The sequence below is a fragment of the Talpa europaea genome (genome assembly GCF_964194135.1).
Source record: "Talpa europaea genome assembly, chromosome: 1".
NCBI classification, from domain to species: Eukaryota; Metazoa; Chordata; class Mammalia; order Eulipotyphla; family Talpidae; genus Talpa; species Talpa europaea.
Window position 1 is genome coordinate 47,125,680 of NC_140073.1, and position 22,505 is coordinate 47,148,184.

General features: G+C 51.1%; 1 protein-coding gene across 1 annotated transcript in view; it reads left to right on the forward strand.

Moving 5' to 3' along the window:
• Positions 1-7,135: 7,135 nt before the first annotated feature.
• Positions 7,136-22,505, forward strand: part of SLCO2B1 (solute carrier organic anion transporter family member 2B1) — a gene marked incomplete at both ends in the record, with an annotated part of 35,045 nt that continues 19,675 nt past the window's right edge. The window contains 6 exons of the mRNA XM_084249833.1: positions 7,136-7,216; positions 8,280-8,417; positions 9,720-9,882; positions 12,032-12,271; positions 12,470-12,568; positions 14,757-14,947. Coding sequence (XP_084105959.1) covers positions 7,136-7,216; positions 8,280-8,417; positions 9,720-9,882; positions 12,032-12,271; positions 12,470-12,568; positions 14,757-14,947 — 912 coding nt within the window. The remainder of the gene's footprint in view (positions 7,217-8,279; positions 8,418-9,719; positions 9,883-12,031; positions 12,272-12,469; positions 12,569-14,756; positions 14,948-22,505) is intronic.

The following is a 22,505-nucleotide window of genomic DNA, read 5'->3' on the forward strand; positions in this document are numbered from 1 at the left end:
ACCTGCAATCTGCGTCTCCACTCCCCTGCAGCAAGCATGGAAGTTTCTTCCCAAGAGGCCAAGTCTAACCTCATCACTGGGCTCAGGACAAAGCTGGCTATTCCGGTTGGCATTTGAGCCTCGTCATAGCCTGGTCCCTCTAACCACTTCAGCCTTACCTCCCCACCTGGATTCCTTACCAGACTATTTGTTCCCTGAGCAGTCTTTGAACTTTCATGCTTCTACCCTCTCTCTGATGTTTCTTCCTCCAGAAAGTCTTCCAGAACCTTATAACCCAGGCCAGGTCCTCTCTGCTTATAGCTCCTTCTAGCCCATCACTAAGCACATGTCATTGTGAGTCTATTAGATGTCTGCCTCTCCTCCCCCCCCCACACACACACAAACTCACATACACGATCCCTGAGGAGTGGGAGCAGGGACTGGGGCTGCCCTGGGTCCCCAGCAGCCTGCTTTAGGGAGCTGTCAGTTTGTGGAATGAATCTTCGTCCTCACTCATAAATCAGCAAAGATTAGTTCTGTCCTTGCTGTGGTGACCCTGGATAAGTCATGGCTCCCTCTGGCCCTGTTTCCTCACTCCTGAAAGGGTTAACCCAGCCTTGGCTTCCTGTCCTGTGTTGCTGTGGAACATGGCAGAGGAAGAAGGTCAGTAAAGTGGGTCAGGTGGGCATCGCCAAAAAGCCTCCAACAGGGCAAACTGCCACATGCAGACCCAGCATCTTGGACCAGCTGAGCATTGTTATTTAGAAATGTAGGCCCACTATTGCCAAATGTGCTCATCTTTCAAGAAAAAACAAAAAAATTGGAGTTTTATGTAAAATTTCCTGATTTTTAAATGCTGGCCAACTAACTTAAAAATACTCAGTGAGTCAGCATCATGCAAGTCCCCAAAATGTCTAAGAGTCAGATGTGCCCCTAGGCAGGACTGCCATGCACTGCACAACTCCAGAGGGCACCCTCCAGCTCATGCTCCATGGCCATGCATGTGGGCCAGCGCTGCCAGTTGTAACCTCTGCCTGACGTTCTCTCTCTGAAGGCTCCTTTGATCCTCCAGACAAAAATGTGTGTGTGGAGGGAGGGGCCTTTCCTTCTTTTGCACAGGGAAATTATTAGGAAAAAACAAAAAGGTCTTGGAAGGCAGCTGTGGGGACAGGGTGAGGAGGGGGCTTTAAAGACAGCAGAAGGAGGCATTCAGAGGGGTCAGTGGCCCCTCAGAGAGATCAGTAGGTGAGAACAATTCTGGGGGAGACTCCCATAGGCAGAAAACAAGTTATTCTGAGGTCTGGTGGTCAAACCTACTCCCTGGTGGGTTTGGGGACAGTTTGCCAAAACTGAAGCTTATGAGACATCTTGGAATTGACAAAGGACATTAACCCGTGTGACCTTTGTGCAGGCTTGCGAGGCAAGGTTTTTATTCCAAGTTTTACAGAGTATCAGAGAGGTCTAATTGCTGGCCCAAGACCACAACCAGGTCTAAGTGATTTTAGATCTTGTTCTCTCTGCTGAGAGACAGATGGAACATTCTGGAGAGAAAGTGTCATTGTCTTACCCTTTGCTGATCCAAGCCCTCCTTCTAGTCTCAGGATGTGGGAACTCTCCATGGCTCTCTTGGGGTCCTCAGCATATCCCTCCTGAGAGCTCAAATCTGAGCTTTGGTTCTGAGTCCTGATCTCCACGGTGGTCAGACCCCCTGGGCCAGCAGCCACATGTCTCTCTGAGGCCATCAGATGAGGCAGATGACTAACCAGTGAACTAACTGACTGGCTGGCTAGCGAGTCAGCTGGAAGACAGCAGATCATCTCATAACTGTCTTTGAAAATTCACAAGAGGGAATCGGGGCTGGAGTCAGAAATGGCTATGTGGACATTATATTTGCATTTGTTCAAAGGCTGTCATTTCAGCCAGCATCTTGGGGTTGCCATTGGACTCTGCCAGGAGTCAGATCTGGGTTCTAGTCCAGGCTTGGTCATTTAACCAGCCCCAGGGCCCTGAATAAGTCACTTCCCTCTCTGTAACTGTTTCTTCATCCGAATCATGGAGTCACGACAGTTACCTGAAGGGCTGTTAGGAAGATGGGTGAGTGGGCCCAGCCTGGCATATAGCTGGATCTATGGCAGCCCCAGGGACAAGGTCCTCTGTCAGGGCACTTCCTATAGGGGTGGAGTTAAGCCCTGGTCATTCCAGTTGAACTTTCTCTGGTTTCTCAGGTTCTAGAAGTGACATTTCCTCTTGTTACCACAATGCAAGTATAGAGGCAGATAGGTGTTTGTGACAGGAGAGATTGCCAACAGAAAAACTGATTCCTTGGAGAAGAAATTTTCCTTCACTGAGCACCAGCTCTGAATTTTGTCAGTGCTGGCAACCAGTGATGAGATGAAGTCTATTGTTCACAGTCATGAGGGACAACTCCATTTTTCTAAGTTTTGCCAGTGTCACAGAGTGTGGCGGAGGAAAGTCAATATTTGTTGAAACTTACTTAGAAGTTTGTTTGAAGGCCAGTTCTTCAGTGCTGAGAGGGAGGTGGATGCAGGTTTGACTGGGATTGGTGAGTCAATAGTGGTGAGACAGCCGTCGTGGAGTAATGTGGAAACAACAAGGTAAGGAGCGGAGAGGAGGGTTGAGTTTCAAAGACTCCGAGGCACACACTGTATTGAAGTCTATCTTGGAAAAGTCTCTCTGGACGCTCCTTAAATGAACAATTGAGCGATTTGCTTGGATTGGTCAGTGTAGGAAGAGTGAGAAGAAAAAATGCTAATGAAGACAATGGAGTAGCAAAGTCAAATTGACATAGAAGGTAAGGTGTGTTTCCAGGCTTTTAGTGTCCAGGCTGAATGTGGGTAGAAAGTTCTGGTTCTCAGAGAGTGCTTTTTGCACTGGGAAGTTGACATCACCGCACCTGCTTTGTGGATAAGGAGGCAAAGAGGCCACTGGACTATGGCCCCATTGTGGAACTGCAGCTGGAGGGCTTCAAACCAAGGCAATTGTCTCCAAAGCTAGTAAGTATGCATAGAGGGAAGGGAGCCCACGTCTCAGGTCTTGTGGTTGGAGCTTGGAGAGGGAAAGAGATAATCAAGAGATGGGGTTAACCTGGAGGAGCCAATGTACGTGGAAGGGGATGGTTCTTTGGGACCTTGTGGCCTCAGAAATGCTTGAAGATGATCAGGAAAGGAGACGGCCGTGGTCCTTAGTAGGCCTGAAACCGATGCCCTGAATGCCTTATCTTCTTGAGGTAGATGCTGTATCCTCCCCTAAGTATGATAAAACAGACTTAGAAAGATGAAGGGGATGTCCAGGCTCCCACAGAGACCAGTGGCAAGGCTGGAGTTCAGACCAGGTCTGGGGACTTTGAAACCAACAGTTAGGCCCACTTATAGCTGAAAGAGGCAGATTCCAGCAAAGAACCAGCAGAGAAAGTTGGGCCTGTCAGGTTGCCCTCTGAAACCTTGTCCTTTAACACCCAGACTCAACTGGTATGAAGATTGCCAAAACCTGCCCACAGAGAGGGTAGCTAGGCTCAGGCTGGTGATCTGCCTTGCAGACCTCTGCAAGTATCTGACTGAACAGAAGGTCTCTGGCTGACAATTTCAGGGTGACTAACAGGTTTGCTGTGCATCTTACGCTGCAGGCCAAACGGACAAATCTCCTGAAAGACAACAGGAGCAGTGACTTACCAGCTGGTAGATGTGGGGGTGAATGACCAGTCTTGTAACCAACTGACAGACACATGGCCCCCAGGCCTGCCAGGTCTGAGACCATGTGCTCCTAGCCCTAGAACTGCCTGGCCTATGTGGGGCCCCCAAACCTGGCTGCCCACCTGGGAGAGAAAGGGGCTGGAATCTGTTTCTGGCTCCCTGCCCCTGCCCTCATTCCTGAGGCCACACTGTCCTGGCCCAAGTTGACTCCCATAACCAGCCCTGTCCCACCAGGGCTGGCCCCTGACAAAGGCTTCACAGGACCAGAAGGGCCTCAGGGTTATGAGGAGGCACATAACCCTAGACCCAGGAGCCACCTTTTGAGGGGAGTTCTGACCTTACTCAGGGAGTCAGACTGTGTGCTGCCATCCCTCAGTAGAGGCCCCAGCTATAGGTGGGGCCAAAGGAGACCAAACCTGCGTGACCAGTCCCTTCAATGACCAACTGACCAATCTCCTTGCTTGCTGATGGCTGCTCTTAAAGTCCAAAGGATGGGACCTGTACCTTCATCCCCCACCCAGAGGCTCAGTCTGTGGATTCTCCATCAGAAACCGAAAGCAACTTTATCTTTAGAGGGAGAAAGAATCCAGGCAAGACCTAAAGGTTTCGGTGGAGATTCAGGGAGGACCAGCAGGTGAGGGGGTGGGGAGTTGGGCACAGGGAGCATGCCCCAGGTATTCCCAGGAGGTCATGCCATCAGTACAGGATCTCAGAGGATCTGGGCTAGGGCTCAGTTTCAGCCTGCTTCTCTGAGATTCTGAGCTGGTCTGTTGGGTAGCTTTCTGTCTTCCTGCCGCATCCATCCCCTTAGCTTCTTTCAGAGATAGGGCTCCAAGTCAGTGACCTCTGCCCTCCCAGAGTCAGCTCCAGCCCCATCAACTGCCTGCCTGTCCCCTGCTTCCTAACCTACCTTTGGTTAGGCCAAGACACAGAATGTTCCCTTAGTAAAACCTGTGCAAGGAGCATGGAGTGGTGTTGAGGTTAACTCCTGGGCTTGAGTCCTTGCTCGGTTGTTAGCCAACAGAGCTAGTTCCTTCTGAGCCACTGTGTCCTCATTACAAGAAAAGAGATAACAAAAGCACCACAGGAAGAGTGTGGAGAGGCTTCCCCCTGTGTGGAGTGGGCGTATAAAGCACACACGCATATAAAGCATGCAGCACGCACCTGTGCAGTGGCAGGGGACCTGTGTCTGCTGGTGACAGGCACCAGGGACTCATAAATGGTTCCATCAGTCTCCTCCGCGTGAGTTTGCTTGAAGCCCCCTCATCTTCAAAGTGAACTCCACAGAGTCCCCTAACTCTGCTTCACTTGGCCAAACCCGTATCTCCCCATGTTAGGTGTCACTTTTGTTTCACTATCTCCTTATTTCCTCTGTGTGCTTGTGGCCTCAAAAGGGCTCCTCTTCAGCCAGACACACTTTTATTTCTTCAACCAAACTCCTCAAGCTTTTTGCATCGACATTTATCCAAAGAAGATAAACAAATAGCCAATAAGCACATGAAAAGATGCTCAACATCAATAGGCATTAGAGAAATGCAGATCAAAACCACATGAGACATCACTTCACGCCCTGTAGGAGAGCTATAATCAAAATGACAGGCAATAATGAGTATTAGCAAGAATGTAGAGAAATGGAGCCATCTTACACTGCTGCGGGGGGTATGATGGTATAGCTGCCTTGGAAAAAATTGACAGCTCCTCAAAAAGTTAAACATAGAGTTATCATATGACCCAGGAATTCCATTCCTGTCTACAGACTCAAAAGAATTCAGAAAATATGTTTACGGAAAAATTTGTGCATGAATATACATAATACTTGAAGCAACCCAAGTGTCCATCAACGGATGAAAGGATAAACAAAATGGAATACATACACATACCATGGAATATTAGTCAGCCAGGAAAAATAATGAAATACTGATGCATGCTACCGCATGGATAAACCTTGAAAACATTATGTGCGAAGCCAGTCGCCAAGGACCACATGTTGTATGATTTCATTTCTCTAAATGAATACAAGATATTCAGAATAAACAGCTCCAGAGAGCCAGAAAGTTGACTCATGGTTGCCAGGAGCTAGGAGAGGTAGGAATGGAGAGTGACTGCTAATGGATCTGGGATTTCTCATTGGGGTGATGAAATGTTCTGGAGTTAGATAATGGTGATGGCATATAACTTTTTTAATATACTAAACACCATTGAACTGTATATTTTAAAGGAGTAGATTTTATGGTATGGGAATTATATCACCATTATTTGAAAATTCCTGACTCTGAGGTCTCTTGTGTGTGGAGCACAAAACCTTGGCTTGCAGCAGTTCCAGGCCTCTTTAGCCCCCTCCCTGTGTTTGTTTTCCAGGTCTGGAGATGGAATGAGAGTCCCTCAGGGTCTTTAGCATCCTTAAGTTAGTTTCCAGGTTCCAGAAGGAGCTTGTTGAATGAGGGGAAACTCCTGACAGAGTTGAGAGGCATATCAGACAATGGAAGAGACTTCCGCTGGAAGTGGGGTACTAGGAGGGCAGGAAGGCCAAGGAGGCTTGGGTTGCCAGGAGGCAGCAGGTGATTTTCATTTGAAGTGGAGGGTGGAGTGTCCCAAGGCCAGACTTCTGGGCTCCTTGCTGAGTTAAGGAGACCCTGGGAGATGCTTCTGAGGGATCAGCTTTCCTCTCATTGCAGTGAGTGGGGTACTGACACGTTACCGTGGAGGAAACCCATCTGTCTAACGGGCAGGGTCCAGGTTTTACACAGCTTTGTCTCAAGTCATCTCCCACTCCGGGGTCTCAGTTTGTTGGGAAGGGCTTTCAGGTTTGATGAACTTTGAGGGCAATTTCTGTCCCAAGCAACAACATGGTTTGATGGTCTGATTTGATCACATGGTTTGATCACATGCAGGGTGATGTCCTGTGGGGTCTCGGGATCTGTTCCAAACTCCCCCCTGGGAAAGCCTTTATTCCCTGACTATGGACCAAGTTTGACCCTGCACCTGGCCCAGACCTCTGGTCCTAGGCTGCGCTAGACTGACCCAGACCCAGACGCAGCCTCCAGGAGCAGTGGACATGACAAAGTTGTAAACCCAAGGAGGCAATAAGACTGGGCATCCCCACCACCAGGGCCACTCTCAAAGGCTGTGAGGCCAGCAGCTTCTCCCTGAAGCCAGGTGTGTGCTGGGAACAGAATGGAGGCCTGAAATAGGTGGTCCTGTCAGGATCTATGGCACACGGAGGGCACAGTCCCAATTAGGTTGGGCCCCTCCAGCACCTGGGACTCAGGAAGGCAAAGGTGCTTTGACTCTCAGATTCTCACCAACCACTAAGGTTTCTTCCCTGTGAAGTATTGTGTCAGGGTCATTCTCTAGGATTCCATCTCCACTCTCACTTCCTGACTGGCTGTCCCACAGGGCCGGTGGGCGAAGAGCCCCAGATACCAGAGCAGGACGCGAAGGCCATGATGGGCACAGAAGACAGCCCTGGAGGCAAAGCCAGCCTGGGCCCTCAGGACTCGCGGCCACGCATGTTTCACAGCATTAAGGTATCTCGGGGTGCCTGGCAGGAGCAGGGCCATCTGAACTGGACAGCACTGGTGCAGCCACTTCTTGGCTGTAATGCCAAGTGGGTTGCTCCCTTTCTCTGAGTCTATCCTCTCATCTGGAGAATGGGGTGCTGTGAGGATTGAAGGGACAAATTTTACACTTAGCTTGGTTTTGGGTACATGGAAGGTGGCCAGTACATGCTCTCTCCTTCCAGAGAGGAAGGGGGGACCTCCGTGGGGAATGGAGGCCTTGTTTCCATAAAAGGAAAGAGAAGGACCCCATGGGACCTGACTAGTATGAGTACAGGGGAGTTCTGGCTCCACTAAGGGCAGCCCTAACCACTAGAGCATCCACTGGCCCTACAGGGTGCTGGGCTCTGTGCCAGGTGCTGCCTCCACACAGGCTCACGGCGTTCTCAGTTACCCTGGGAGGTAGGGACGTCAGCTTCCCTGGCAGAGATGAGGGAAACGCAACTCAGAAGAACGGAGTAAAGTTTACCAAGCTCTGGCATTAACACCCTATTTTTTAATTTTGTGAAACAAGTTTTTCTTCTCTTAGGAATTCTGCCAGTTTTTCAGAAGGCAGGCTGAGATGTTTGGGGTGGGGCTTAGTAGGGTAGGCCAGGTGGGGTGGGGAAGGATATAAGATCAGTTCCTGAATCAGGGCCAGGGTGGGGGAAGAGGGAGGAAGGTTCTATATATCTTGGGGTACTATCCCTGAGCATCGGAGTAGGCTCCCACCATCCTTGGCCCCATGAAGACCTACCCTCAGTCATGTGGGTCATGAGTGTATCCAGGAGCTTTTCTAGATGTAGAGCTGTGTAAGAAGCTGTGCAATAATTCTCTTTCTCCTTCCTCCATCCCCCCCCATCCACCCCCCTGCCTTTCCTCCACCCTCTCTCTGTCTCTCTTCTTGCTCATGACTCTCTCCTCTGACTGTCTCCCCATCTTTACTTGTTGCCTCACTCGTGGCTTCTCTCTCTCTTTCCCAACTGTCTCTCCTCATCTCCCCACCTGTCTCCCTGTTCTCTGCCGGCTGCCATCCCTGGGGTTCTGGGGCCAGTTCTTCGTCCTGTGCCACAGCCTGCTGCAGCTGGCCCAGCTCATGATCTCCGGCTACCTCAAGAGCTCCATCTCCACGGTGGAGAAGCGTTTTGGCCTCTCCAGTCAGACCTCTGGGCTGCTCGCCTCCTTCAATGAGGTACTGGCCTGGCCCAGCCACAGGGGTGGGCTTAAGGAAGCTCCATATCCTTACCTGACCCACGTCTCTGGCCCTCCTCTCTCACTATCCCACCACAAACACTTTACCTGTGTGCAGGCAACCCCATGCCAGCTTCCTCCTCCAAACCAGCTCCTTCCTCAGTGTCCTGGTCCAGAAACTGACCAGCTAGACGTTAGGACAAGGCATAACAGGAGATGTGAAGGGTCTCCACCTGTTCCTGACCATGGAAGGTCAGACCCAAGGTCCATCCTGCTCTTGGGTCACTTTTTCGAGGGTTTAAATTAAAAGGAAGAAAGGGCTTTCAGGGCTTGGGGTGTGGGGGTGGGTCACCTTCAGAGTTGTCCAGGGATCCAAGGGCCTCTGCCTCTGGGCTGATAGCCAGGCGGCAGGAAGCAGGTGAGCTGCTTTAGGCTTTGGAGAGCACAGTACAGCTGTGCCAAGCCCTCCCCTCAGAGAAGGCCTCAGTTTCTGTTTGGAGAACGCTCTCCTTCTTCCCTACCCCCTCAGATTTCTGTGAAATTCTCTACCCCTTGGGTGATGTGTCACATTCCTCCCAACCCAGGACCTGCAAGCTACACATCACTCACAGATGTTCCCCAGCACCCCACTTCCAAGTCTCAGAGGTGGGAAGGGAAGGCTAGTACTCAGTTCTCAGTCTTTGAGGGACTCATTCCCCATCTCCGGGCCTCAGTATCCCATCTATGAAATGTAGAGTTGTTGTCCTTCCTAGATTCAGCCCTCCTGCCGACCCTCAGCTGATACTCCCCCATCCACCATGAGGACCCATCAATGGCCACCAGCCAGACAGCAATATAATAGGACTCATACCCCAGCCCCTCATGGTGGAGCCTGCCCCTTCCCTGCAAGCTCTCAAGTTCCTTCCAACTCCCACATCCCAAGATTTTGATTCTAAGGCTCAAAATCCCAAGCCTGGGTCCTCAGGCCTTAGACTTCCTTTCTCTCATTCATGATGTCCCAGAAACTCAAAGCCCCCTCTCGACTATCCACCCTCTGTATTCTGACTTGGGGTCCAATGCCCTACCACAACGAAATTGAAGCTCTAACCTTGTCTACTCTCCCCATTTGTCTCTCTTCATGAGGTAGTGGTGCCCTTCCCAGGATGACCCAGAGTCTGTTCTTAAAGGAGGGATCCAGCTGACACATTCACAGATAATCCATTACCCAGACAGGAACGCTGACATTGGGGATAAAGACAGGGATGGGACAGGCGCATGTCTTGGGCTCTGCTCAACTTTAATGGGTCCCCTCGTTGCTCTGCAGGTGGGGAACACAGCCCTGATCGTGTTTGTGAGCTACTTTGGCAGCCGGGTGCACCGTCCCCGACTGATCGGCTGTGGGGCTGTCCTGGTGGCCCTGGCGGGGCTGCTCATGACCCTTCCGCACTTCATCTCAGAGCCATACCGCTTCGATCACGCCAGCCCTGGTAAGACCAGGAGGGGCTGGGCTGGAAGGGGTCAGGGGAACCCCATTATTGTGCCCTTCTGTCTGAGCCTCAGTCTCCACATCCACACAATGAGCAGGTCAGGTCAGCGATGTTCAAGCGCCCATCCTGCTCTGTTATTCAGACTATTTCACTCATTCGTTCTTCGTCCAAATTGACTTAATTAATTTTTCATTAATACCTATGTGCCAGGCCCTCGGCTAGGCCTTGGGAACATAGGGTGGAAACAGAAGACCGAGCCCCATAATAGTCATATCTAATAGTCAGCCCTGTGCAGGCACCTCTCATCCTAATGTTGCCAAATCTCTGGGACCGGTGCCTCCTTACCCTGTTTCACAAGTGAGGAAACTGAGGCCGGGGGAGGGAGGGACTTTCCTGCAGCCAGTGGAGCTATGAGACCTGCCAGTCAGCCTGGCCCTCGGGCCCCTGCTCCGAACTACCGAATCATTCTACTTCTGGATCTCAGATTCTAGGAAGCTTGTTCGAGAGGTGAGGAAACCAAGGCCCAGAGAGGCAGGAGATCTCTTTCAAAGTCTCAGAGTCTTCAACCCGCCAGCCTTAACCGAAGGTCTGGATTCCCTGACCTAGGTTCACACGGATTTTTCTAGTGCCAGAGAGTGGCACTCTAGGCTGGGTGGATACCACTTAGGACTTGGGCTCCTGGAAAGGCTGGGCCAACCTCAGAGAGAAGGCCACAGTCACACCCATGTTGGGGATAATAATAGTGTGAGGGTCTCCTTTAGTTTGCTCACCAAATATTGGTGAGTTACAGGGAGCAAGTCTCTGCTACCAAATTAAGAAATTCCCCTAAATTTACTGCACTGTGCATCTGTGTCCTGAGCTGACCCTGCTCCTTCCCCCATGAAGGCCAAGGGCACCAGAGCCCTCCACATTCTAGCCCCAGCTCCCCACCCCTGTCTGACCCTGCCTTCACCCTGGCCTGGCCCCTCATGCTCCGTGAGCCAGCTGTGCTGAGCTTCTCAGCCCTGTGTCTGCATGGGCTGTGACCTCTCCCTGGAACTCCCCTCCTCACTTCTCTTTCTGGAAAATCTTGTTTGTTCTTCTTGAACCTGAGACACAGGGCAAGCTAGAAATTAGGCAGTTTCAGGGACAGTGCAGGAGGGGACCTCTGAAGAATTTAGGGAGGCTTCAGAGATAAGGACAACCAAGGGAAAGTAACCCATTCCACTAAGAAAAACAAACATCCCAGGACCAAGGACAATATTGTTAATGCTGGTCCTGGTTTCCTTCAGGTGGTAAAGGGAGGCGGAGATTGGAGAAATGGAGAGTGGTTTAATTTATGGACAACTTAGAAGGGCAGCTGTTTAACTTCAATGCAGGGATGCCCATCCAGAGGACTGGGCAATAAAGATAAAGATGCAACAAATGGGGAAAGACAAAGCTGTTAGATAAGGAATGTGAAGATCCCCCACTCAGTAGCAAATTAAGTGAGACAGAGGAGAACTAACCAATCACAAAGAGACTGGTGGAGCTTTAGAATAATGAGAAAAAAAATGTCTATATTCCCTGAGACACGACTCCACTTTGGCTTCCTTGCCCCTCCCAGGCCTGGGTCCCTGGCCTGGGAGTCCCACTTTATTTCTGTTCTTTTTCTCCTCAATAAACTTTTTCTTTCTCTAAACAAACCTGCCTCTTCTCGCTTGCTTGCCTGAGCGTCTGCGAAGTACCTGCTGCGGCTTCGTGAGACACCAACCCGTGGGGGTCTAGTGGCCGGGACTCAGCGCTGCCCCTGCAGCCTGGGATCCATTCCTGGCTGGGAGACTAGGCCTGACAATTCCGGTATCAAACCCAATCTACTCTACCTCCTTTGGACGATCCACCCCACTTAAGGGTCCCATTGCTCTAACTTGTCCACATGCTTCTGCTCAGAAGGTGGGTGAGTTAGTTTAAGAGGAGGAGCTCACGGCCAGACTGCCTGGATTCTGGTTCTGGCATTCCCCCTTGCTAAGTGCTGTCTGAGCATCAGTTTCCTCTTCTGCGGAATGGGGGTAAAGAGAGTTTCCATCCCCTAGAGGTCAAATGATTTATGTACACAGCCAGTACCTGGCATCTGGTGAGTGCTTGGTAAATCTTACCTATTGTCACAATCCTTTCTATTATCATCTTTCAGGCAACATGCCACCGGACTGGGAAGCTTCCCTGTGCCTCCCCACAGCCTTGGCCCTGAACCCAGCCCTGGGCCCCTCCAACGGCAGCTGTTCAGACGCCACAGAGACCCAGCACCTGACTGTGGTGGGGATAATGTTCACAGCACAGACCCTGCTTGGTGTGGGCGCGGTGCCCATTCAGCCCTTCGGCATCTCCTACATCGATGACTTTGCCCACAACAGTAACTCGCCCCTCTACCTAGGTGAAGACTGCTTCCACCCCTTTAATTGCCACTTGGGCCACAGAAAAGAGGCTCAAGTCATAAATGTTCGGGGAAGTCCTGGACAGTTTCCTGGGCCTGACTGGCGAGACAGGCTCCTTTTGTCCCCTGTAGACTGTTGGGTACTGGCCTACTGAGGGGAACAAGGCCAGAAGGGCTTACTGAGGCTTCATTTTGCAGGGATCCTGTTTGCAGTGACCATGATGGGTCCAGGCATGGCCTACGGGCTGGGCGGCCTCATGTTGCGCCTGTATGTGGACATTGACCGAATGCCGGAAGGTGAGCCTTGCGAGCACACAGCAGTCCCGGGGGTACACAGACCTGGCTGTTCCATCTGGTCCCACAAGAAACACCAAAGGGGACCAGCAATGCCCACTGACCTTGGACATGCTCTAACCTCTCTGAGCCTCAGCTTCCTCATCTTTAAGATATTCTTCATCCTGTCCGGTTCTGAAAACTGCCATCAGAATCCAGCGATAGGATGGAAATAAGTTATTAAACACGATCAGATGTGGAGTTGTGGGGGCTGTCACTGCTGTTATTACCAACATTCTCCTTATTCCCTTCCTCAGTTTCCCCAGTCCCCCAGCGCCTGCTCAGATGCACACACAGGACTGAGCTCAGGCTGAGGCAGCCAGGAAGGAGGATGGAAGGAGGTTCTGGCACCCTGGCACTCCATGGGGAATGGCAGGGGATTCCTTGTAGAACAGGTCACTTGCCATCTCAGCTGCTGCTGCCCACACCCAGCAGCTCTGAGCTCCCTATCGTGCCTTCTGCCTTTTGCGGCTCAAAAGTCCCATCTCTCAGCTGGAGGCTTTCCAATAAGCCCTTGAAGCCTCCGGTGACATGTGTACAAATAGAAGGATAGGTAGGTCCTGCTTCTTATTCTTCTTTTGCCAAAGGTGCTTCCAGGTAGGGCAGGTTTGAACAAGAGTCACCGGGGACAGCCCCACATCACCTCCCCTCCTTCCTGAAAGCTGGGCCCAGGTGCCAAGACTTGGTTCTGGTCACAGCTCCTCTCTCCATGGAGAAAAGGGCCTGGGATTCAGGGATCCAGAAGGCTTCCCAGAAGCCCTGCCAGCTTGGAAGAGAGACTGTGCTTTCTGACTCTTTTGACATCATCTTGGCAGATATGGTGCCATCATGGACAGATGTGGCCTGGCTGTGGACCAGAAGGTCACGTCCTTAGTCCTTGCTTCTCCATGGGGGATTTCTTGGGGTGGGAAGATTGTGTCCGCTGCAGGCAGAAACTAGTGTGTGAAAAGTGGGGGAGTTGGGGAGATGCATGTGTGAGCACTCACCAGCCTGGCATAGAAGCAAGGGGAGTAATAAGTGGAGGAGGTAATAAGGGCGAAAGCCAGTTTCACCCCCGGCCTTACAGATATGCTCGCTGAGAACCTGCTGTGTACTCTGGCCCCACCCAGGACGGCCTCGGGCTCAAGCTCAGGCACCCTGTAGCAAATCCCATTCCTGGACTTGGTGTCATCATGCATCTGTATTTTTTAAAAATATTTATTTATTTATGCATATGCTGGGTACAGGCCAGTGTTGTCGGGGGTAAGAGGATTCACCAGAGACAGAGTGGGGAACAGAACAGGCAGACTGACTGAAATACACAGCTGAGGGGAGTAGTGGGCAAGTCAGGAGAGGTCTGCTGCTCCATGTGGGTTGCTCCCTGGCTGGGGATCGAACTCCTGCTGCAGAGGCTGCAGACAGCTTCATAGGTTGCATCTTAACACTTTGCACAACCAGGGAGGCCCCTGCATCTGTATTTTGATTAAGTGTTTTTACTAACGCTCAGCTGTGGACCTTGTGGTCAAGAGGGTTGATGGGAGATGTGTGTGCTCCAGTCAGGAGAAGCACTTGGATCATCTAGTCTAATTGTACCCGGGGAACTTGTTAAAGGTATAGTTTTCTTGGTCACCTTCCCACCCCAACCTAACTTTGTCTTGGGTAAGGCCAGGTATTTTTGACAAGCCCTCTGATGCTTTTAATCATCACACAGGTGTGAGAACTCACAAGAGTCTGAAACATAAATTTCATGGCAACCCCGGTAGGAACAGCATAACACAGAAGAGCAATGTGCCAACACCGTGCGGAGTGCTTTGTCTGTACTAGTGTCCATGATTCTCACAACAACCCTACGGTGTAGGTACTCTTGCTACCTGTACTCTACAGAGAAAGAAATTGAGGCACAGAGGTTAAGTAACTTGCCCACGGTTATGTGAGTATGTAATTCAGGCCCAGCAGTTCATTTCCAAAGCCCACGACCTTGACCACTACACACATTGCCTTAGTAGGTAACAAAATCAAGAGCCAGAGAGGGACTTGCTCGAGGACCTCACTGGCAGAGTCACAGCTGTAACCCAATCTCCTGACGCCACATGTTTCAGAAACTAGTTGCAGGGTCGTGGCCAAGAAGAGACGGCCATTCCTGACCCTAACATCACATGGTCTTCTCTTCCAGGTGGTGTCAGCCTGACCTCGAAGGACCCCCGCTGGGTGGGTGCCTGGTGGCTGGGCTTCCTCATCGCCGCTGGGGCAGTGGCCCTGGCTGCCATTCCCTATTTCTTCTTCCCGAGAAAGATGCTCAAGGAAAAGCACGAGCTTCGCTTTCGGAGAAGGGTCTTGACAATTGCAGCTTCCTCTGCCACCAAAGTAAGATCCCCCACCCCCTCCTGTCCCTGACCCCGTCCAGGCTCCAGCCTCCCCCACACTGTCCTCCTCTGAGACATTAAACTCCGTTCCTCCCTTCTGGGCACTGATTTACAGGTCACATGCCAGCAAGGGCAGCACTGGTACGAGGGCCCAGCTCTGTCTAGGCCCACCCCTCACACTAGCCACTGACTTAGGCCTTCTCCTCCGATCACTTCAAGTGTTTTATAAATTTTGAACATGCCGTGGCAAAGTTGAAAACTGGGGTAGATGGAGGGTGGCGGGAGGTGTGGGCAGGCTTGGGAAGAGGAGGGACTTGAGCTGGACTCTGAAGGCTGTGTGGACACATGGAAAGGAGGGAGAGGTGTGGACGCAGCCCTGGTAAAGGATTTGACTACAGAAGTGAATGGAGTATTTTCAGGGACAGTGAGGGACAAATGTCCACTGATGAGTCTGTGGGCTTGGTGTTGAGCTGAACGCTGGGATCCAGTCCTTGGTCTCTACGTAGTGCGCAGTCTCTGGCTAGCGGAGCTCAGGAAATGGTTTCTACCCTCAAACAGCACAGCCTCATGAGGACAAAGACTCATTGATAAATAAAAACTAGTGAGAGGCTCAGGGGTATGACTAGTGGGGCAGGCGGTCTCATGCTGAGGAGGACACTGCACTCAGCAGGTGAGTGACATGCCCAAGGTCACAGCTGGTGAGACGGGGCAGGACTATGTGAGTCACTCACTGGGCAGGAGAGGAGATTCCTGGCAGGGGGCCTCCAAGTCTTCCAGGAACCCACAAAAATATGAGATTGACAAACCAACCATGGCTTCGAAATATGAAAGAATATGACAAAATAGAATTTTTTTAATGCTTCATTACATGCATTAGGTTCAACTTCATGAACTTTTTGTTACTCATACATATTCCATTCCATTTGATTTTCTCTTTTCCCAAGTAGGAGAGCATAAAGGGAAATCACTGCTGTGTTTCTCCTTTTTTTTTTTTTTTTTAATTTTTTTTTTTTTTTAAGATTTTATTTATTTATTTATTTATACATGCACTGGGTACAGTCAGAAGCGCGGGAGGGTGAGAGAATCCACCAGAGCCAGGGCGGGGAGCAGAGCAGGCAGAAGGACCGAAGTACACTGCTGAGGGGAGCAGCGGGCGGCAGGAGAGGGCTGCGCGCCATGTGGGACCCTCCTCCGGTGGCCGGGGAGCAGCCGGGGAATTGATCCGGCGCCACAGAGGCCGCGGGCTGCTTCGCAACCCAGCGCTCAACCGCTGCACCACCGGGGAGGCGCTGTGTTTCTCCTTTACTCACACAGACCAGGCCAGAGATGTGGGGTTATTTCCACGCTGACCCCAGCAGGGTGTCATCGACCCCAGCGGGGTGTCCCACAGTCCAACCCTACTGCTACCATCCACCTGGAGAGCGTTAGAGCCCACTGGTCAAGGGCTCAGTCCCACGAGACTGCACTCACATCAGACGCCAGCCAGAAGTAGTAGGTCCCCAGCTTGCCCACAACGTCAGTCCCTCTTGGTTAAAAGCCAGAGGTCCCTATGCCACTTACCTTAAATTCCATCATTTGCTGGAACAATTCACAGAGCTCAGGGAAGCATATTTACCAGGATACAGATGACCAGCCAGATGAGTGAAGCCTGGAAGGGTTGTGAGTGTAGAAGCTTCTGTCCCCGTGGAGTTGGGCTATATTACCCTCCTGCTACGTGAAGTGCGCACCTACCTAGAAGTTCTCTGAGCCTTCTACTTTGGGATTTTTATAGAGACTTTCATACATACATGTGGTTGATTATAATTCTATCCCCAGGCCCTCTCGCCTGTCTGCAGAATGGGGCTTAGAGCTGAATATTCCAAGTTTTTAATCTTGGCTGGCCCTTCTGTGTCCAGGTCCCCTTTCGGTGCCCACCAAGAGTCACCTCATTAGGACCAGAGGTGCTTCTATTACCCAGGAAATTCCAAGGGATTAAGGCCAGATGCTCCTCTAACTCAGGAAATTACAAAGGTCTTAAGAGCTCTGGGTCAGAATCTAAGATCAAAGACTAAATATTACCGCAAAAGGTTCTCCTATCTCCCCAATTTATAAGAGTTTTAGGAGCTCTCTGTCAGAAACCAGCTGTAGAAACTTATTATCATTTCACAGGGAGGTAATTGAGAAATCACAGTCATACATTAAGTTACTTGGTGCTGAGTAATTCTAATTTCAGTGGGACAATTTATAAAAGTCTTGTCGACAGTTTTGCAGCAAGAATGATTCCATTTAATGTGGCAGGTTGTGCATTTGAATAAGTTTACCCTGATGTGAAATAGAGCCTCCTTAGAACTAGAAAGTTTGGTAGGTTAAAAATGTCTAGAAGGAAGGAAGGAAGGTTAAAAATGTCTCTACCTTGAAATGCTGGGATTCGAGTCCAAGGCTGTCGGTTTCCCAGACTGCCCTACGACACTCGCCACCGTGCTGGGCAAAGGGTAGGACCAAGGTAAAATGATGTTGGAACAGCCGAGCAGGGACCAAAACAGGAAAGGCCTTGCCTGCCAGCTTCGAGTGCAGCGGGGTAGCCCTAGAAGGTGGGTGAGCAGGGAGTGCTGGGGCTCTGTGTCAGGTGCAAAGCAGAGAAAATATTGCAAGGGACATGAGAGGTGTGGAGAAGCTGGGGGCGGGGAGACTGATGCAGCAGCTATGGCTATGGAGCCAGGGCTTTGCCAGCCTGGCGGGTATGGGGACAAGTCCAAGAACCCTCCAGAAGGATGCACAGATGTGGGTGCTCTGCTGTGGGGACTTTCCAGAGATGGTGAAGGGCTGGCTGGGGCTGGCTCTGAGGCAGGGGGAGGCAGGCCTGGAAAGGGAACAGTTTCAAGGGAAGAAGACAGCTTGGAACCACAGATGGTCCTTTCCGGTTCTACCTAGCTCAGGCCAAAATTTGGATGAGACAGAATTTGTGGAACTTGAGGAAGAGCACTTACAAGTAGGATCAGAGAGGTGGGGCAGAACTTGCAGTGCTGATTACAGATAATCTCCAAACTTGACCCCAAATTTAAACAGAGAAGAGCAGCTACTTGGGACATAGGAATAGGTAGGATGAGCGAAGCGAGACTTGCCTGCGTCAGGTTCAGTCACAAGTCAGTTGTTTGACCTTGAACAAGCCACTTCATATTTTCTATCTTGTATGTTGCTGAGGTTAGATTCCTGGAGCAACTCTCTGTGCCTTGGATCCTGAGGACATATGATTCCTTGAGTCAAAGCTGCTATGATGCAGAGATTCAGGTTTTAAGAACTGTCTCTGTGATGCCTTGAAACCCTGGCTCCCCAACTGTGAACCTGTCTGGCTGTCTGGATTTATCCTGTCAGCACATTGGGGATAAGGAGTGGGGAGGGAAGGGGGTGAGAGGTTCTTAAAAAAGAACCAAAGACTGAGAACATGACAATCTGCTTCCAGCAGCTCTCAGGCAATAAATATTGATGTGGGAGGAATTGTTCCCTGCCCCCTCGAGGCTGCCTTGGCAGGGGCTGCTTGCAATTACAATGGCTGGCCCTGCCCTATCCCCCAGGCCACTGCTGGGGAGGTGGGTGGACCAGGAGGAAGGGCGCAGTAGGGTGGAAATAGGCTGCCAGAAAGTCCAGGTCCCCTGACTTAGCATGTGTATCTTTTGTAAGGAGAGGAGGTGGCTAGGGGAGAAAAACAAGAGGGTGGGGTCTATCTCTGAAATCTCTTTGAGCATTACTGGCCAGTCTCAGGGGGACCTCTAAATAGTCACCTAAAAGTGAATCCATTTTTCATCATGCCCAGGAGATGCTGGCATGTAGTATAAGGATTGTATGTCCTCAGTCTTGCTATCTGTGCAATGGGCAGAATGTTGAACAAATTGCCACCTGACAGGTTCAGTGCTATCTCCTCTCAATGGTTCCCTGTCTCTGGAGCAGTACAGAAGCATTTTTTACAGGGGACCAAGGGGTGCAGCCCACAGTCTCTGCCCCAAATAGCTCTCAGGTAGTGAAGGAAGGCCTGGTGCAGACAGACAGACACGGATGACTGATGCTCTGGTTTCTCCATGGCCAGTGCTTCTAGTTCTCTGCCTGGGGAAGGGGAGCATAAACAGTCCCCACGGAGAAGACTAGAAGGATATGAAGACTAGCAGGATATGATGGGAAGTAAGAGCTCCACTTTCTTGCCTTTGACTGTCCCTGTATCTGTGACCTCAGAGCACAGGTAGTCACCCAGATATCTTTCTAGGGGTACACCGGGGAAGGTATCACCTCTCTCTAGACCTCAGTCTCCCCCATCTGCCATCAGCAAACTCAGGCCCCAGGACTCCAGGCAGAGAGCTCTGTGGTGTGAAGTAAAGACGATCTCTTAGGGACTCCTAGCAGGTCACGCGGACCCGTCTGTCCTTGTCATGATGGGACTCTCCTGTACCCCCCACACCCTCAGGGTCTTCTTGTCTCTTTCTACATCCTACCACTATATTCCATAAAAGGTTTGTGGCAGCTCACATCAAATACTAATCAAAGAGTGGGAAATGAGGCCGATGTCAGGGGCTTACGCTGTACCTAGCCCTGCGCTGAACCCTTTGTGGTCATGCCTCATTTAATCCTCATAAACCACCTATGAAGGAGGTTCTTTATTACTCCACAGCACCCCTGGGACTGAGCTACAGAGATGAAGTGCCCTGCTAGGGCTAGTGAAAAGCTGGGACTCACACCCAGGAAGGACCCAGGCCATTGCGGGGCCTGTGTTGAATCACTCACTAAGACCAAGAAACAGGAAAATAGAAATCTCCGCAGACGGTTATCAGAATGACGAAGACATAGATTTAGGGGCGAGAAGATGAACTCAGTTGATACAATGGAATCATTTTTGGTTCTGAGCTTTCTGGTGGCCCAAGGGAGCAGGGGGTCTGGCCAGCTGCAGTGACCAAGTTACAAGAGAGCCAGAAGCTCAGATCCCAGCACTCTACTAGAAAACACCACTTCCCTCTCTGAGGGGAGAGATAACCCCATTCCTGCGACTGCTTCTGGTGGGTTATGTGATGGAAACTGAGAGCTGTCAGAGTTCCTGTCACCCATTAGGGAGGGTCAATGCTGGCTCGAAGGTGCCTGGGACACAGGCCCTGGACACGGCCCTCTAGAAGCCCCGCTCCCTCTGACAACAGCTCCTGGATTCCAGGAGGTCTGGCAGAGAGAGGGACCTTCCGTGCTCTGGAACCCAACAGCCTGCTGTATCCCGTGCCTGTGTCCTGCAGGCTCGCAGCTGTCAGCATACAGCCTGAGAGAGGAAGTTCTAAACAGCTCCCTCAGCCAGGGTCCTGCTGACCTGGGCAAACCACAGCCCAGATGGGTCGCACTCCAAGTCCCGCTCTGAGTGGAGGCCCGATGCTTCCTGTTTCTGGAGGCCACTATTAGTCAGGAGTCCTCAAAACAGATCAGAGGAGCGAGGCGGGAACCTGCACTGCACACAGAGATAGGAATGGCCGTGGGAATGGCCAGAGCCCAGTACCCGCCAGGCTAGAGTCCAAGTCTCTGACCCTGGCCCTCCAAACGGCCCAGTTCCCACTTCCGCTCCTGAACCAAAGGCTGCCTCCCGCACGGCCCCTTCCTGCAAGCACGCTCCTGCTGGGCTGTGAGCCTGCCTCACATAACCTCTCATCTGTCTCTGTACATCCCCCAACTCACTCTCCCTGGTTCTTTTTCTGAACCCCCAGCCCCTGAAGCTCTGTCCCGTCCCTGCTGTCTCTAAGCCCTAAGCTCTTTTCACAGCATGAGAGAGGAGTGAGCCAGGGCTGTGGAGGACCTGGCTTCATGAGCCTACTCTGCCAATTACTCCCTCATGACCCTTCCCCTTTTGGGGCCTCAGCTTCCTCCTCTGTGAAATAGGTGCTGGAATATGGGTTTACCCCACTCTCTGAAAGTATCGCATTCTTATTTGGTCTGCTGTGGTTGGTTATTTGGTGGGGAGGGGAAGGAGGAGGGTTGTCTGAGCACAGTAAACATGTTTTTCCCATAGATTCATGGTAAGGGTGTTTCCAGAGCCCTAAAATAACCTACCAAATAATACCAAATAGGAAAGGTCTACTTCCAGATAGAGGGGAGTCTACAGCTCCTCACCAGGCTTTTGTGGTAATTGAAGGACATGGCGGATGTGAAAGTGCAGTGCAAACCATCTAGGGCTGTCCACGTGGCAGCAGATGATCCTGTGGTTGTTTTTGCTGTTTACATAAGCAGATGAACCCCAACCAAGGAACTCATAAGATTGTGCTGACTCCTGGGTGAACTTGTCCCTCCCTGATTACAAACAAACAAACCAACAAACAAAACAACCTCTCCACCCTGGAAGTTATCAGTCTCTCCAGCCCTTCCTACTTCCCTTCCTGGGGCAGCAGGTCCTGTGGTGTTTCTCTCTCTTGGGCAGCCAGGACCCCTCCCACCACCCAACTTGCTCTCCCATGGCTTGACAGGACTAAACAAGGAGCAAGGAGAGACTTTATTGTATTTGTCAGTAAGTCGAAAAGACATCTGTGGGCCACATGTAACCCAGTGCATCGAAAACATTCTTATTTTAGCATATTTAGCACATTTACTAAGTCTTCAAAATATATTATGGCCCATCTTTGTTTGGTCTGGCCACATTTCCAGTGTGCAGTGGCCCCTGGGGCTGGGCCTGCAGCCTCACACAGTGCAGCTCTCAGATATGAATGAGTAACAGATTCCTGTTGCCTCACCCAGGGAAACAAGATTCAAATGGTAGGATTTCAGGTCCTTTCACCTCAAACCACGAAGGTACCTCCTAATTCTTACAGCCCTGCGCCCGAGCCTCTGATGCCCAGGGTTTAGTGAATAAAGCAGGGGTTTTCTACTCAGGCAAGGTCAGATGTCAGTTGCCACTTTGTGGTTGTGTGAAGTTGAGCAAGCTACCTAATCTAGGACCTTGTTTGCTCCTATGAGAAATGCAAGTCTCCTTCCTTTGCCATGAGGCTGGAGCAGGCTCCTGCACCCAGAGCCACCAGCCCACAATCTGTTATAGGACAGGAAGAGGGGCAGCCCAAGCCCCGCAAACCTGCCTATTCTAAATGGGTTCTGCCATCCGCCGCATCAACACAAAACATAGGAGACTTTAATGGGAAGGAACTTTAATGAAACTAGGAAACAATACAGGTAAGGCAAAGAGTCTAGTTTCTAAATGAAGTATCCAGAGTTACCCGTCCACTCGTGGGTAGAAGTCCATCCAAATGGGATTGGCCCAGAACAAGGCCCCAAAGCCTGCTACAAGTCTAAAGCATCTTCCAGTGGGGACCCACAGAAAAGGGTCACAAACAACCGGACAAGCCCCGAAGGAAAAGAGCAAAATCAACATCAAGATAAAAGCTGCCATTGTCACCTCCCCATGGGTCTCACCCACATCTGTGTCACCCAGTCTACGACCAAAAGACAAGCGCAGTTTCTTCACGTGTCTCTAGGCTCCACGCGCCCTCTCCAGGTCTCCTGGCTCCATCCTGCTTCCTTCCTCAGTCTCTTCTTCAGCTTCTTCTCTTCCTGCTCAGCTCCACCCTCCCTTGGGTGGG